The sequence below is a fragment of the Pyrus communis genome, chromosome 16 (assembly GCF_041283825.1).
Source record: "Pyrus communis isolate YQ-2024b chromosome 16, ASM4128382v1, whole genome shotgun sequence".
In the NCBI taxonomy this organism is placed as follows: Eukaryota; Viridiplantae; Streptophyta; class Magnoliopsida; order Rosales; family Rosaceae; genus Pyrus; species Pyrus communis.
Window position 1 is genome coordinate 19827324 of NC_142580.1, and position 15246 is coordinate 19842569.

Below are 15246 nucleotides of genomic sequence, written 5' to 3' on the forward strand. Positions count from 1 at the left end.
CCCATTAATTTAACGAGTCATTCGAACCCAACCTATTAAGCTATCGGGTCACCCATTTCAACCCGTTTCACTCGTTAACCTTTTATTTTATTTTATTTTTATTTTTTTAACATCATCCAAATCAATTACAATCCCATTTTATATAGTGGAATTCGACTTTCTATCAATTACATGCGTTTCCGAATCTTAACATAGATCGGGAAATTATTTAAGTAAAACACAATAATTCTCTTTCTTAAGTCTCAATCAATGTCTCACTACAAAGTCTACAGTGGGTCTCTTTCTTCTTCTTGCATTGCATCATCTGTTGCTTTTTTGCCAACCTTCTTCTTGCATTGCATCCTCTGCTACTTTTTTGCCTTCAAAACATTCACCTTTATGGTTTAAGGTCTTTAGTTAGAGAGCAAGGAGAGACGTAATAAAATGATGCAAGGGACTAAATTGGAACTATATTTCCTTGACAAGCAAAATTTCGATTAGTAAGAAGCTTGTCATAATAAATGTAAGCATTAATCTTGCACAATCCATCCTAATCATTAAACATCACAAAAAAATATCTTTAAAAGAACAAGTTAACGCTTAATCAAGACTAATACTATTGGAGCATTATCCCGAGTTTTCGTTAAGGCTCATGTCAAAAATTTCTTTAGTGAGTTCTTCTAAGTCAGCACCCTTTTTCTCTAAAGCTAAACATAAAAGGAAAAAATGAAAACAATTATAACCTATTATATAAGGAAAAAAAAATACAAAGTAATATAAGATTTACCTTCTTTGCCAAAAAGCCAATCTCTAGTACATAGCAAGGCTTGAACAATTTCAGGCAACAAAGAACTTCGATATTGATCAAGCACCCTACCACTAATACTAAATGCTGATTCCAAGGCAATAGTTGAGATAGGAATTGTTAAGACATCAGAAGCCATACGAGAAAGTACGTGATAACGAAATTGCTCTAGTTTCCACCATGAAAGAATATCCAACTCTTGTTTTCTATCGAGTCTCTTTTCTTCATAGATGTAATTCAGTTTTTTCAACTGAAGTTGACCCATCTTGGTAAATATTATCAAATTCCTACATATAAAAATAAAATAGAAACAAAGGCATCAACGTACAATATAAAGATGCAAATAAAAAGTATAAAAAGAGGAATAACAAATATAAATACTATCTCAAAAAGTTTGTCTCCAACTTTTATTTGAGTATGAGGTTGATTAAGTGGGTTGGATACAAGAAGATGAGAGACCTCGTTCATGTAACGAGCAAAGAGTGCAAACAATGTGCCACTAACATCCTTCAACTCTCTCGACTCCTTACCATAAAGCTTGTCATAACCTCACTCTACAAATTGCAATCTATAGCGAGGATCAAGAATCACTGCTATGGCAAGGATCAAACTCTACTTTGATCAATATTTTTCAAACTACAATTTCATATAACTCCCCATCTGTCTCATGAAATCATCACAATCTTCCATAGCATCTTGAATACAATAATGGACTTTGAACACTTTTGGGAAGAACGAGTTTGATGTAGGGTAATTTGTTCTGGAAAATAAGCAAGTATCTTCATAAAAATACCCCAAGAAATTAGAAATCCTCTTTATTTTATCCCACTTTTCCAAGGAAGGACATGAACTAAAATTAGAATCAACAAGTGCCAAATTGAGAAATGCATGACTATAGAAAATAGCACTATCAAGCATTGTATATGTTGAATTCCATCTAGTAGGCACATCTTGTCTCAACCCTCTTTTACTACCGGCCAACCCTACTTGTACAACGCAAGCAAAAAACTTATTTTTTTTCTCCCTTCTAAACACTTTATATATTTGATGCACTCACCAACTTTCGTCACTGATCCATCAATTTCCTTTAGTCCATCTTGGAGTATCAAGTTTAGGATGTGAGCACAACAACGAACATGGAAGAACTTTCCATCTATGAATAGAAAACCTCTAAAATTTAATTGTTTATTCAATAGCTCAACAAAACAATCATTTGTAGAGGCATTATCCAAAGTAATGGAAAACAGTTTATTTTCAATCCCCCACTCAACTAATAAGGCATTAGTTTTTTCAGACAAAGCAACCCGGGTACATGGAGGAGGCATATGACAAAAATTTAAAATTCTTTTGTACATTTTCCATTCTTTATCAATAAAGTGAGTTGTGATTGTGAGATATTCATCAGTTGCAGCAAAAGACCATAGATCAGATGTCAAACAAATTCTTCCCCTCAATTGTATTTAACCAATCTCGAAGTCTTATCTTTTCATCTGCAAACATCCTCAACACATGTTCCTTAACGGTATTTCTACATGGCAATTTGATATCATGAGATATATATATTTAAACAAAGTTCTAATGCCCTCATATTCAACAAACCTAAAAGGCAAATCATGCTTTACTATAGCCTCAATCAATAGCTCAAAAAAACTAATATGGTTATACTAAGGAGAACGCAATCCAACTTGAGATTTCTTCACATCAATGTGATGTTTTTTTACTACACGAATCCATGATTCAAGGTTTTTCATCCCACAGCTACTTTCACATACGTAAACTATCCCACAGTTTTTACACTTCGCATGTTGTTTTTGATCAGGACCAACATGCAATTCTTCAAACAAAGTTCAAACATGGGATCTCTTTTGACATATCTTAACTGCTCGTATACCTTTAGCCTTTCTCTTTGAAGGACTTGATGCACTTGTTGTACCTTGCGTATCACTTAGATTGACTGTTGATATTTCCATAGCCTCAGTGTTCTCTTCATCGATATCCATCTGCACTAACCATAAACGAATAAACTGTGTAAATGGACAAGAATATGTTTCACTAGTCTTATGCAATTCCATAAGCAAAACCATGGTAAAATTAATAGATCAAACATTAACTGCAATGTAATAATTGCAGAACATTAGCTACTTTGACTCTAATGAAATGAAAACGGCAATGCAGAGTTTGTATCTGCATAACTGCATAAAATTAATTGCAATGCAACGTCCGTTTAGACCTTCAAGAAAGAGGTACTTTGAGAAATTATTATGCAGTGCAGGTATAGCAAAGAACCCATTTATTAGCTTGACATTTCATACACTAAAACACCAAACCAGAAGAACACAAATACCTCTTAATATTCATGAATGCCTTCATTGTTAGAAACTTAGAAGGGCAACCAGAGTATTCCGAAATAAGCATGCACAAAGAACTTGTATGCAATAACATAGAACTGTTGAGTAAATTGATGATACCATGAGACGGTGTTAAGATCTGACCAAAAAATTGTTTACATCCTAATTATTAAACATCACAGAAAATATCTTTAAAAGAACAGGGGAATTCTAATTCAGGTGCAAGGGGTGGGCGCCAAATGGCCTAACTCCCATCTACCATAGTTTTGACCTTATACTACCTGGAAGATATATATTGCAGCCCAAAAAAGCACCCAACTGCTGAAGTTTAGCTCAAAAATTAACATATCAGGTTCCAAGAATGCAACTTTAAGCTAGGAAAATTAAAATGGGATCAATACAGTCGTGCTTAATAACAGGAAATGGGTGGCTTAAAAGTTCAAGGGTGGCTTAAAGATTCAATCTTTTTAGACTTTTGAAAGATTATAATTGCTAAATAGACGAATATCCAATGGCAGCTAATCCTCAATGCATAACAAAAGTAATGGTTACAATTAGTAAACTAATTCCAATCTGCATTTCAGCAAGAATTGAGAATATGAAATAGCACGGAATCTAATTCCAATATGTATTCTCTCTAGAAGGATTAAAAGGGATATATCATTGAAACCCAGTTAACCAGATAGCATAAACAGTCCAATTAACGAGAAAAAAACACAAAATATGCCGATTAAGTCACGTAATTTAATGATCATCCAGAAATAAAGTAAGGAAATTGAGAGAAATTGAGAGAGTAGCACAATAAAACCCTAGAAAGCCCAAATCTCCAATCCAATCACACAAAAACCCTAGTAATCGCCATGGAAGAAGAGGTGGAAGTGAATCGGAGCTTACCGGAGAGAGTGGTAATTTATGAGGAAGAAGATGAGGGAGAGAACGGGAACCAGAACCAGAAGCTCAGTGACGGCGTATAGTGCGATAGTGCAATGCGAGACAGAGACTCAGAGTGAGGGGTTTCATTATTGACTAATGAAATTACACAAAAACCCTCAATAACGGGTTTCGTGGGTTCATCCAAAATGACTCATTATTTAACGGGTGCTTAACAGGTTGACCCATTAACCACCTGATCCGTTAAACACTCATCCTACTCATTTTAACGGGTCAAGTTTGAAATGCCAGGTCTACTTATGTTACCATTATTAAAACTACCAAAAGTTATATTAAAACCACCAAAACTTAAGCTCCAAACTTTAAGTAGCAAAAACACAATTACAAAAGAGATGACATTAATCTTTTTTAGCTGTATTACATAACGGACATAACTCATCAATGTTTTTAACAAAATGACTTAAGTGTTTTCTAGTTTGCAATCTTTTCTAAATCATAAGCCAAGCAAACATTTTAACCTTAGGAGTAGGCCTAGCAATTTCTGACACGACCCGATAACCCGACACGAAATTAACAGGTGTTTGGGTCGACACGATAACGAATCGGGTCTTATCGAGTAACCCGATAAGCACCTGTTAAGATAACGGGTTGGGTCGGGTATACACGTGGGTAAACACGATACACGATAAGCAGAATATTATTTTTATAATTTTATAACCCTAAAAAAATACTGTAATAATTATATACATTAATTTTACAATTTTATACCCCTAAAAATTATAATAAATATATATATATATATATATTAAATTAACTATAAAATTTATAATTATTATATATACTATAATAATTATACCCCAAAATATTAAGTCTATCTATACTAATTATATATATATATATATATATTAAATTTTATAAAAACTATAATGCATATTAATTAATAATTTAATATGCATGAATCATGATCATGCATTTGCCAACTTGCCGCTCTTTTTGAAAAAACAAATGGAGGGAAAATGAAAATGTTAAGAAAAGTTGAAAATAAAACAAAAATGTGAGGGAATTAGGGAAAGATGTTGGAGGGAAAAGTGAAAATGATAAGAAAAAGTTGAAAAGGAAACAAAAAAAAGAGGGGAAAATGAAAATTAATAGAAGTGGTGAGAAATTTTTTTTTTTTTTTAAGTTATTAACTTTTTATCACACACATGACTGTCATGACATATCTCACTATTTTTATAATGACACACGTGACACGTGATGTATGTACTATTCCGTGTACCAGTCAATTATAATTTATACGTACAAAATAAATAGATTTAAATCTACTTAATAAATATATATATACACACACACACACGGAACTTGATTGATGGCATACGAATTCTCCAAAACTAATTTCAACGATCCCAACCGTCAAACTTGTTTGTATATGCTTTGAGATCACATCACGAAAAAATCACAAAAAAAAAACATTCAGAGATCAAGTAACGGGACAAAGTTTTTCAACGGTTATAAACGAAAAATCACGATTTAACGGTTATTTTAACTCCGATTTTGATGATTTTTTATAACTACACTCCTTGACCCTATATGAATACAATGAATGAATTCGATCTTCAATTTAAAATATTTACACAAGTGGATACCACAAAATCTTATGTTATACTTAATGAAAGTATAAATAAACTCTAAGTGTTAGTCAATCTATCGTTTTACGAATTCTCCAAAACTAATTTCAACGATCCAAACCGTCAAAATTGTTTGTATATGCTTGGAGATCACATCAGCAAAAAATCACAAAAAAAAACATTCAGAGATCAAGTAACGGGACAAAGCTTTTCAACGGTTATAAACGAAAAATCACGATTTAACGGTTATTTTAACTCCGATTTTGATGATTTTTTATAACTACACTCCTTGACCCTATATAAATACAATGAATGAATTCGATCTTCAATTTAAAATATTTACACAAGTGGATACCACAAAATCTTATGTTATACTTAATGAAAGTATAAATAAACTCTAAGTGTTAGTCAATCTATCGTTTTACGAATTCTCCAAAACTAATTTCAACGATCCAAACCGTCAAAATTGTTTGTATATGCTTGGAGATCACATCAGCAAAAAATCACAAAAAAAAAAACATTCAGAGATCAATTAACGGGACAAAGCTTTTCGACGGTTATAAACGAAAAATCACGATTTAATGGTTATTTTAACTCCGATTTTGATGATTTTTTATAACTACACTACTTGACCCTATATGAATACAATGAATGAATTCGATCTTCAATTTAAAATATTTACACAAGTGGATACCACAAAATCTTATGTTATACTTAATGAAAGTATAAATAAACTCTAAGTGTTAGTCAATCTATCGTTTTACGAATTCTCCAAAACTAATTTCAACGATCCAAACCGTCAAAATTGTTTGTATATGCTTGGAGATCACATCAGCAAAAAATCACAAAAAAAAAACATTCAGAGATCAAGTAACGGGACAAAGCTTTTCGACGGTCATAAACGAAAAATCAAGATTTAACGGTTATTTTAACTCTGATTTTGATGAATTTTAACAGCTACACTCCTTGACCCTATATGAATACAAAGAATGAATTTGATCTTCAATTTAAAATATTTACACTAGTGGAATTTATATACTTAATAAAAGTATGAATCAACTATAATATTAATAATTATATACATTTAATATTTGTAATAGATTAGTAGTGTATGTATTATTTTTTTTATTAGGCTTTCATTTTCGAGTGTAGATATAGTACTTGAACGAGAAATGTTTTAATGTTTTCAAGTAATATTTATGTCGCAATGTGTGGTATGTGCAAATTGTAAAAAAAAATATTTTTTTCTTAACGGGTGTGACACGACACGACCCGTTAAGATAACAGGTGTTACACGAAAACGACACGAACACGACAGACACGACCCGTTTGCCAGGCCTACTTAGGAGGAATAGTTAGCTTCCACATTTTCTTTAACAAAGTAAGGTGATTACTAGAGTGATTGTTCCGATTTTGTAGCCAAATAGCAGACTTAATAGAAAAGCTTCCATTATTGGTTAAGCCCTAAATTAATTAACTTGTCCCTTGACTCCTGTAAAGGGTGGGGAATGCGACAAATTTTTCTAACGATGTCATCATCAACTATAGTAGCTAATTCAATGTTATCCCAACTATTATGAACTATAAAATTGCTTACTTTAAGATTCCAATCAATATTATTCCTATCATTCACGGGAATTAAATGAAAAAGAGGGTAAGGAAAAACCCAATAATGAGTTCAGAAGAGTATGTCTTCACCATTACCCACAATCCATCTCATTCCCTCATGAATGATGTTTCCATTAGAAAGATTGCCTTTTCAAACAAGTGAGCAGTTTTGTTTAATCTTTGAATTTAAAAAATCGGTCTTACGTAAGTATTTACTTACTATTTCAGCCCACCAATTTTCTTTGTTGGTTAAAAATTTCCAACCTAATTTGGCTAAACAAGTATTGTTAAAATGATCAATCCGTTTGATTCCTAAACCATTCTGATTCTTTGGAGAACAAACATTCTTCTAGGGCATTGGTCTGAGTTTAGTATTTCTCCCTCAAAAGAAATCTCTGCATTCTTTATCAATTTTAGTTGTTAAATAATAATGTCATTTAATAAATCTTTTTATCCTTTTATGGGGTTCAATAATTGAGACAACCAATCAAATATTTGAAAAATATAATAACATTCATTATATATAATATAAACCCATAAACAATAATTTACAAATTTGATATTTGCCATCAATTGACTCTGTGCCACATAAGAAAATGAAGACTCAATTGAAGAGAATTTGTTGTCATTTGTTACTGTTACATATTTACATATTTACGTGGCAGTTTTGATATTTTGAAGATGGTTATACAACGTAAAGAAGACGGAAGGTGAAAAAAAAAAAAGAAAAAAAAAGGAGAGATGATAGGAAGTTTCATGAGAGAGAAACCGGTTTCGTAATTTTGGTGGCAGAAACTTGACAGTTGGTCTGCCGATACTATCATACTTCTACTCTCTCACTGGGGCCTATTGAATTTCAGATATTAGCCTCCTCTGCCTTTCAGTTTCTCAAGCAACACCAACAGCAAGAAATAACTCATTCACGAGATCGATCGATTTACACAGAAAATGAGCAGCGACAAGGCTCCGAATCCAACCGCTGCTTCTGCTGCAGCGGCCATTAATGCATCGATTGATACTAGCAGTGGCGCTGGCGCTGTTGCGAATGCTAACGCAAGCCTTCATCCCGGCGTTGAATCCAGTAAGGGCGTCAATGGCCTCGACAAGCTCGTCCTCCATGATCCACGAGGCAGTTCCGCGGAGGTAATTCCTCTGAAACGACGTCCTTCTCTCTTTTGTTCGCCTTCGAGATCTGATGCTTGCTTGCTCGCTCGGCTTCGTGTTTCTGTTTGAGAACTGACATTGTTCGATTCATTTTGATATCCTTGTTTTTTTGTTTCTTTTGTTTATTGCCGTTTGGTGAATTTAGGGTTTGTTGATTCTCTGCTTTCCGATTTTGTCTTCTTTTAAATTGTTTGCTTCGATCTGTTTGGTTTAAGTTCTTGAATAATTGATTACCAGCTTTTGTGTGTTTATCAGGCTAAGTTTAATCTTGGCCTTAATTGTTTTAAGGACAAACAATGTGTTTCTCTATGGTTTCCGAGTGTAGAAATCTGTCTGTTATTGAGAAATTTCCTTGCACCAACGTAAGCCTCATCATCGTATCGGCTTCAAGTTTTTTAGTAATTTCCCATTTTTGTACAATTTTGGAGGATTGGGAAGTGTCTGCGGTTCTATTAATTGTTGGATGTACCGTCATGTTGATGTGAATTTCGGGCTGCGAGTCATGCGGTTTTATTTTCTTGTTACTCCCAATTAGTTTTACTGTTTGTTCATTTTAGAAACTATTTGTTGCGGTCTGGACAAAAATTATATTATTGAAGGACAGAACTCATCATTTCCTTTCTGGGTATAATTGAAGTCTGATTTGCGAGGAACAGTAGGTCCACCAATACCATTAGGGGCTTTCCAATGGTTTGGAAGTTCATGAAGTTTTAAATGAATCAGTATGATAGCTTTGCTTTTCCTTGCTAAAATAGATATTTGTAAGGAGATGCACATCAAAGTTCTATTAGCTCAAGAAGTAGGACATTGAAATGAGGACATGTGAGATAGTTACTGGTGTTATGCTTGTGCAAATTATCAGATTTATCATAAAATCAAAATTTTTATTACCTTAAAGAAACACTCATGAAGGACAAACCGAAAGGACTGCCGTAAGAACTCATGAAGGACAAATCGGAAGCTTTCCCATAACTGTAGGGTTACACCAAGGCTCATCTTTAAGTCCTTACCTTTTTGCATTGGTAAGGGATGAGTTAATGGGAGATATGCAAGATGATATTCCTTGATGTATATTTTTCGCAGATGATATAGTGTTGATAGATGAAACAGGAAGGAGTATACGCGAAGCTTAACCTTTGGAGAGAAGTGTTGGAGAGGAGTATATGGAGTGCAAGTTCAATGTGAACGGAGGTTCAAATGAGTTACGGGTGAAGATTGGAGATCAGGAAGTACCAAAGAGCGATCGCTTTCACTACCTAGGATCTATCTTGCAAAAGAACAGAGAGTTGGATGGAGACCTCAACCATAGAATACAAGCAAGCTGGATGGAAGAAGTGGAAGAGTGCATTGGGTGTGTTGTGTGATGGTTGTATGCCACTAAAGCTCAAGGGAAATTTTTATAGGACTGCAATAAGGCCAAGAATGCTTTATGGCACAAAATGTTGGGCGGTGAAGCATCTACACATACATAAAATTAGTGTAGCAGAGATGAGAATGCTTTGTTGGATGTGTGGGCACACGAGAAAGGATAGGTTTAGGAATGAGGATATTCGAGGTAAAGTAGGAGTAGACAAAATTGAAGGAAAGATGAGAGAAAACCGGTTAAGGTGATTTGGACATGTGAAACGAAGGCGTACAGATGCTCCGGTTAGAAGATGCAATTATGAGATAGAGGTTTAGGACCGAAGGGGTAGAGGAAGACCTAAGAATACTTGGAAAGCGACTCTAAGAAAAGACTTGAAGTACTTGATCTAACGGAAGACGTGACACGAAACCGATCGCAATGGCGTTCTAGGATTCATACAGCCGACCCTACTTAGTGAGATAAGGCTTTGTTGTTGTTGTTGTTAAAGAAATACTCAAATTTTTTTTTTGAAAAAAAAAAAAAAAAATTGTGATTTTGCCTGTTCACGCGGACAAGTATCTAAATGTGATTTCATACGTAAAGTTTGTTAATTAATCTGATAAATGTGATAGTTTATTAATATTTCTGGGCAACCGTCTACTTGTGGTGATATATCCAATGATGTTTAATTCCTCTGGGTTTCCCATGAGAAAATAGCTCGCTGTTTATTGCCTATGTAGAATGCCAATTTGGTTCACTGCTCTTCCTTGATGACACTTGAATTTGGATAAAATTCGATGAGTACATGCTAATGCTCCATTTTTTATTTACCGCCTCATCTTGCTTAGTTTGACTATTCTTGCTAGATTTAAACGCTAATATATTCATTCGTACTGCACCCTGAATTATTTTGGTCTGCATGGTTTCACTTTCTTTCTTTGTTTTGTTTAGTTTTTAGTAGTCGTCAAAAGTAATGTTTTACCATTAGGGGTTGATACGTTTTAGAATATAATCAGGCTGCAGAAGCATATTCCCAAGGATGATTATAGTGGACTTTCAATTTCTGTGCCTTATAATTATTTGTTCTTGGGCTTTTCAGGTGTATCTGTACGGGGCTCATGTAACTTCATGGAAGAATGATCATGGAGAGGAATTGCTATTTGTTAGCAGTAAGGTGCTATGCAGCTATTTATGTCAATACTTTTATTATTTTGTTTTTCTAGCTGTAAATTCTCTTGATTTTTCTAGTGAACATCACTGGAGAAATTTCCATTTATTTTTTTGCTTTCTTTTGAATTGTACAATGCTGTGTAATATCTTCAATGGGGATTCTTTGACATACTTCTTTTGCTCTTAATTTTGAAAATGCTTTAAGCTTTGTATTAATCAGAGTTCCTAATCTAATTATTTGGATGAACAAGTGCTAATGTGTTATGTATGCATTAAACGGATCGACGCTTATTGTATTGTAGTAACAAACATGTGAAAGGATATCAGTGCATGTTGGCATTGTGGTACTGCATTATGTGGAGTGAGCGGTGTTGACATACACCGTAATAAAGTTATGTCGTCCAAATTTTTGCGTACCAACTCAGTTTACTTCTTATTCTTTTAGTTTAGGCAGTCTCTAGGATTTGGTCAGTTGCTTTACTGGATGGTGTGCACTCCCGGGAGGATATAAGGATGTTGATTATAGGTTTTTGGAAGTCTTGCAACACTGTTTTCAATTCCTGCCATGAAATGTGAGACGACTAGGGATGGCAGTTTTCCCTGTGACGCTCAGTTCTCTCAGGGACCCACAAAGAATGGGCAAGGCATGGGGTTGGGGACGGCAATCTTTTTTCTTCCAAATCAGGTTAGCGTATGGGGATGCAGACTGAGGTCCCTGCCCCATACCCGTCCTCATTCCCATCGCTGTTCCCCACCCGGATTTTTTTTTTTATTTCATATCATATTATGCTGTTTAAATGGATTTTGCTATCAATATTTGCAGAAAGGGATATCACCTTATTTACTTACATGCATTTCACAATGGCAAGGGGACTGATTTCGTGGCACATTTCTTCCTCCTTTTATTTTTGCCCTTTATTCATCCAAAAAATATCATCTGAAGTGTGTAATTTCTTTTTTCTTCTGCAGGCTATATTTAAGCCTCCAAAAGCAATTCGTGGGGGAATCCCATTATGCTTTCCGCAAGTATGCATTCCTTTCTGACTGTCGATCTTGCTTTATTTTATTGTTCATCCTCATGAAGGGAACTTGTACCTTATTTATGCAGTTTTCCAATCTTGGTTCTCTTGATGCTCATGGATTTGCTAGAAACAGAGTTTGGAGCATCGACACCGATCCATCTCCTTTCCCAACAAATAGCCCCAATAAAGTTTCTGTTGACTTGATCCTTAAGCCTACCGAGGAAGATATGAAGACCTGGCCTCACAGGTAAATACTGGGAATAATTGTTGATAAATTATTTTTTAAGCTATTGGAGGAAGATTCTATTTGGAATCTACATAATCTTCTGTTGTTGCTTCAACTTTATAAGGTTTCTTTTACTTGATTTCATGTTCAACTGAAGTTATGAGTTCCGACTGCGGGTAGCTTTGGGACCCGGAGGAGATCTGACGTTGATATCTCGCATCAGGAATACTAACACCGATGGGAAGCCGTTCACATTCACATTCGCATATCACACTTACTTCTCTGTTTCAGATATCAGGTTATTCATCCACTTGATCGATGCTAGAAATGATATTTATTGTTAGTTGGCATATTTATTTAGCCACCAAGTGAACCAAACATGTAAAGGGACTCTAAAATTGGAAGATTTGTGTCTTGTTTCCTGCTTTAAATACTATTGAATATGTAAGCATACTAGCAGTGTGGGTATCAATTTTGTAGGGGTTGGAAATTGTTACCCCTTGGGAACAGTTTTTCCTTCACTTCAGTAGTCACCAGAGTATGACAGGCTTAAACGTCTCATCTGTCTAAGGCTGTCTGTGCTGCCTTTTTTTACTAAATGGTTAATTACTTATAGTTATGTACTAGGTCGCATCCATGTGAAAAAAATTACTTCATCATGTGCTTGTCCTCAATTTTAATGCCATATCATGTAACATACAATTGAAAGAAAGCAACAGTTCTGGATGGTATTGAAATTTTGAATTTTTCATTGTGCCTGTGTTCAGCGAAGTTCGTGTAGAAGGATTGGAAACATTGGATTATCTTGACAACACTCAGAACAGGGAACGTTGCACTGAACAAGGCGATGCTATAACATTTGAGTCAGAGGTAAGCTTATGTTGCTATTCATTCTTAATTTGTTGCATTTATTTATTTTGTTCATTTCTTTTCACTTTATTTTCCTAATAATAATTAGGTGGACAAGATATATCTCAGCACTCCCACAAAGATTGCCATTCTGGATCATGAGAAGAAGAGAACATTTGTAATACGCAAAGATGGTCTTCCAGATGCCGGTTAGAATTAACATGTTCAGTCATTCATAATGAAGTTATTGCTGCCTGAATTTATCTTCTTTATTTTCAAAATTTCTAGAGTCCTGACTGAAGCGTATTGTGGCTTAACATAACTAACAACACAACGGATTGAATTGCCGTATCAAGACTCATGATATAACTAGGATTAGTGGAGAGAACTCTTGTTCTTTCTTCGTGCTTTTAAAATATTATTCTCCGATTTGATTAATTTACAAGTTGACATTGAAGAATTATAATGTCAAATACCTGCTCTCATAGTGTTCGTTGGAATTGTGTTTTGTACTGTAGTGATTAGTTTTCTGTTTTCCGATTCAGTTGTATGGAATCCCTGGGATAAGAAGGCGAAGGCTTTGACTGATTTTGGAGATGATGAATACAAGCATATGCTGTGTGTGGAGGCCGCTGCTATTGAGAAACCTATAACATTGAAACCTGGAGAGGAGTGGAGAGGAAGGCAGGAGCTTTCAGCTGTTCCTTCCAGTTACTGCAGTGGACAACTCGATCCTCGAAAGGTTCTCCAGGGAATCTGAAAGGTCCATCATGCTGGCCTATATTTTGTACAGGTACTTTCCCCGAGAGTTAAAACTGCTGAATATCTGATCACACATTTGTTGCTGGCCTTTGACTCCATCGCTATTGTCTGATGCATCAAGTAGGCCTTCCTTGAAAAGTTAAAGCATAAGCATTAGAATGAATTCATACTTACTGATTGGTAACAAACAGTAACGATTTTGAATGTTAGCTCGTTGGCACTTTTCCACCTTTCATGAAATTGGCTAAGCCTACCCGAAATGTTTTTAGCACTTTTATTTATTTCACACACAATGAATTAATTGTATGTGCTTGTGTTTTTCTCTCTGCTGAAGTATGTTAGTAACTAAAGGGAAAGGGATTTCATGCATCATTTGTTTTTGCAATGTAATTTGGTTTACGGGTTATGGTGGTAGAGAGAAGGGTAGTTCAGGTTTCAGTTCAATCAACCTCTCATATTCTCAGAAGAGATTTTTGAGGATTCGGGAATACAGAGGGGTATGGTTTCATGGATATGTGAATTGAAGAAAACGCTAATGTACCGTTTGTGTTATTGGGATGATCATAACTAAGTTGGTAATGGTCTCTGGTGTGTACCTTTTATTCTGCAGGTATGTTGTTGCATATGTACATCGGTCGGGACAACAAATTCTGCTCATTATTTTCACCTGGAGAAGTTTAGTGTGTGGGGTGAAATGATCGAATCATGAGTACATGACTCAAGATAATATGTTTTTAAAGTCGAATTTGGTGGAAGGAAATTACCTCGAGTGAAAATGGTCGACATGTTTCTATCAAAAGATATCTCTTACATGGGTTGAAAGTAAATGATATTTTCGTTTTACATTCGATTTATATATTACTCGTGATCCACGGAAAAAGCGAGATGAAATTTGAACGTATGATTGTCAGGAAAATGGCCTTTTTTAGTCAAAATTCTTGTGAAGAATTTCCGAGTGGTATTAGAATTTCCGTTCGCCCCATGGTAGACTGGACATCGGCTGCGTAGCGAGTCGGCTTGCCGGTCAAAAGTATCCACCTTAATCAAACCCGTTTTGATGAGTCACATACACAAAAGCTTTGATTTAACTGTGTATGCAACTGAGTAGGCAAATATTGCCTGTCTATTTGCCCTACTCCATCAATCTGGTTAATATTGCCTAGTTCAACATGAGTAAAAAAGTCAAGCCGTACGTATCGTTTTGTTTAAATAAAATGCGAGCATACTTCTCTTAAATAATAGTATAGATTTTTCGTGGATAAATACGACATGGATATAAGATAACAGTCAGATAGTACTTCTACTCATCATTCTAAAGTGGTGAAAATGCTCACTACTCTGCAAATCATTGTTAGATGAGTTTACATTTTAAGAATTAAGTAGTAGATAGATCAAATCAAACTCATCCAACTATGATTAGTGGGTTATGGAAAGAAAATAAAACAGGAC

At 34.8% G+C, this 15246-nt stretch overlaps 1 protein-coding gene and 1 pseudogene across 2 annotated transcripts; one reads left to right on the forward strand and one right to left on the reverse strand.

The window, feature by feature from the left end:
• Window positions 1–380: 380 nt before the first annotated feature.
• LOC137732090 (zinc finger BED domain-containing protein RICESLEEPER 2-like) lies at window positions 381–4329 on the reverse strand (annotated as a pseudogene). The gene is made up of 4 exons (XR_015958036.1): window positions 4027–4329; window positions 1190–2784; window positions 767–1071; window positions 381–680 (listed from the first exon to the last, which is right to left on the reverse strand). The product of XR_015958036.1 is annotated as a zinc finger BED domain-containing protein RICESLEEPER 2-like (transcript).
• Window positions 4330–7978: 3649 nt separating this feature from the next.
• On the forward strand, window positions 7979–14732 carry LOC137731132 (putative glucose-6-phosphate 1-epimerase). The gene is made up of 9 exons (XM_068470224.2): window positions 7979–8402; window positions 10868–10942; window positions 11908–11964; window positions 12047–12207; window positions 12344–12484; window positions 12954–13056; window positions 13145–13244; window positions 13581–13828; window positions 14408–14732. Exons 1-8 carry the CDS (start codon window positions 8208–8210, stop codon window positions 13793–13795), a joined length of 1047 nt encoding a protein of 348 aa, XP_068326325.1. The 5' UTR covers window positions 7979–8207; the 3' UTR covers window positions 13796–13828; window positions 14408–14732.
• Window positions 14733–15246: the final 514 nt, after the last annotated feature.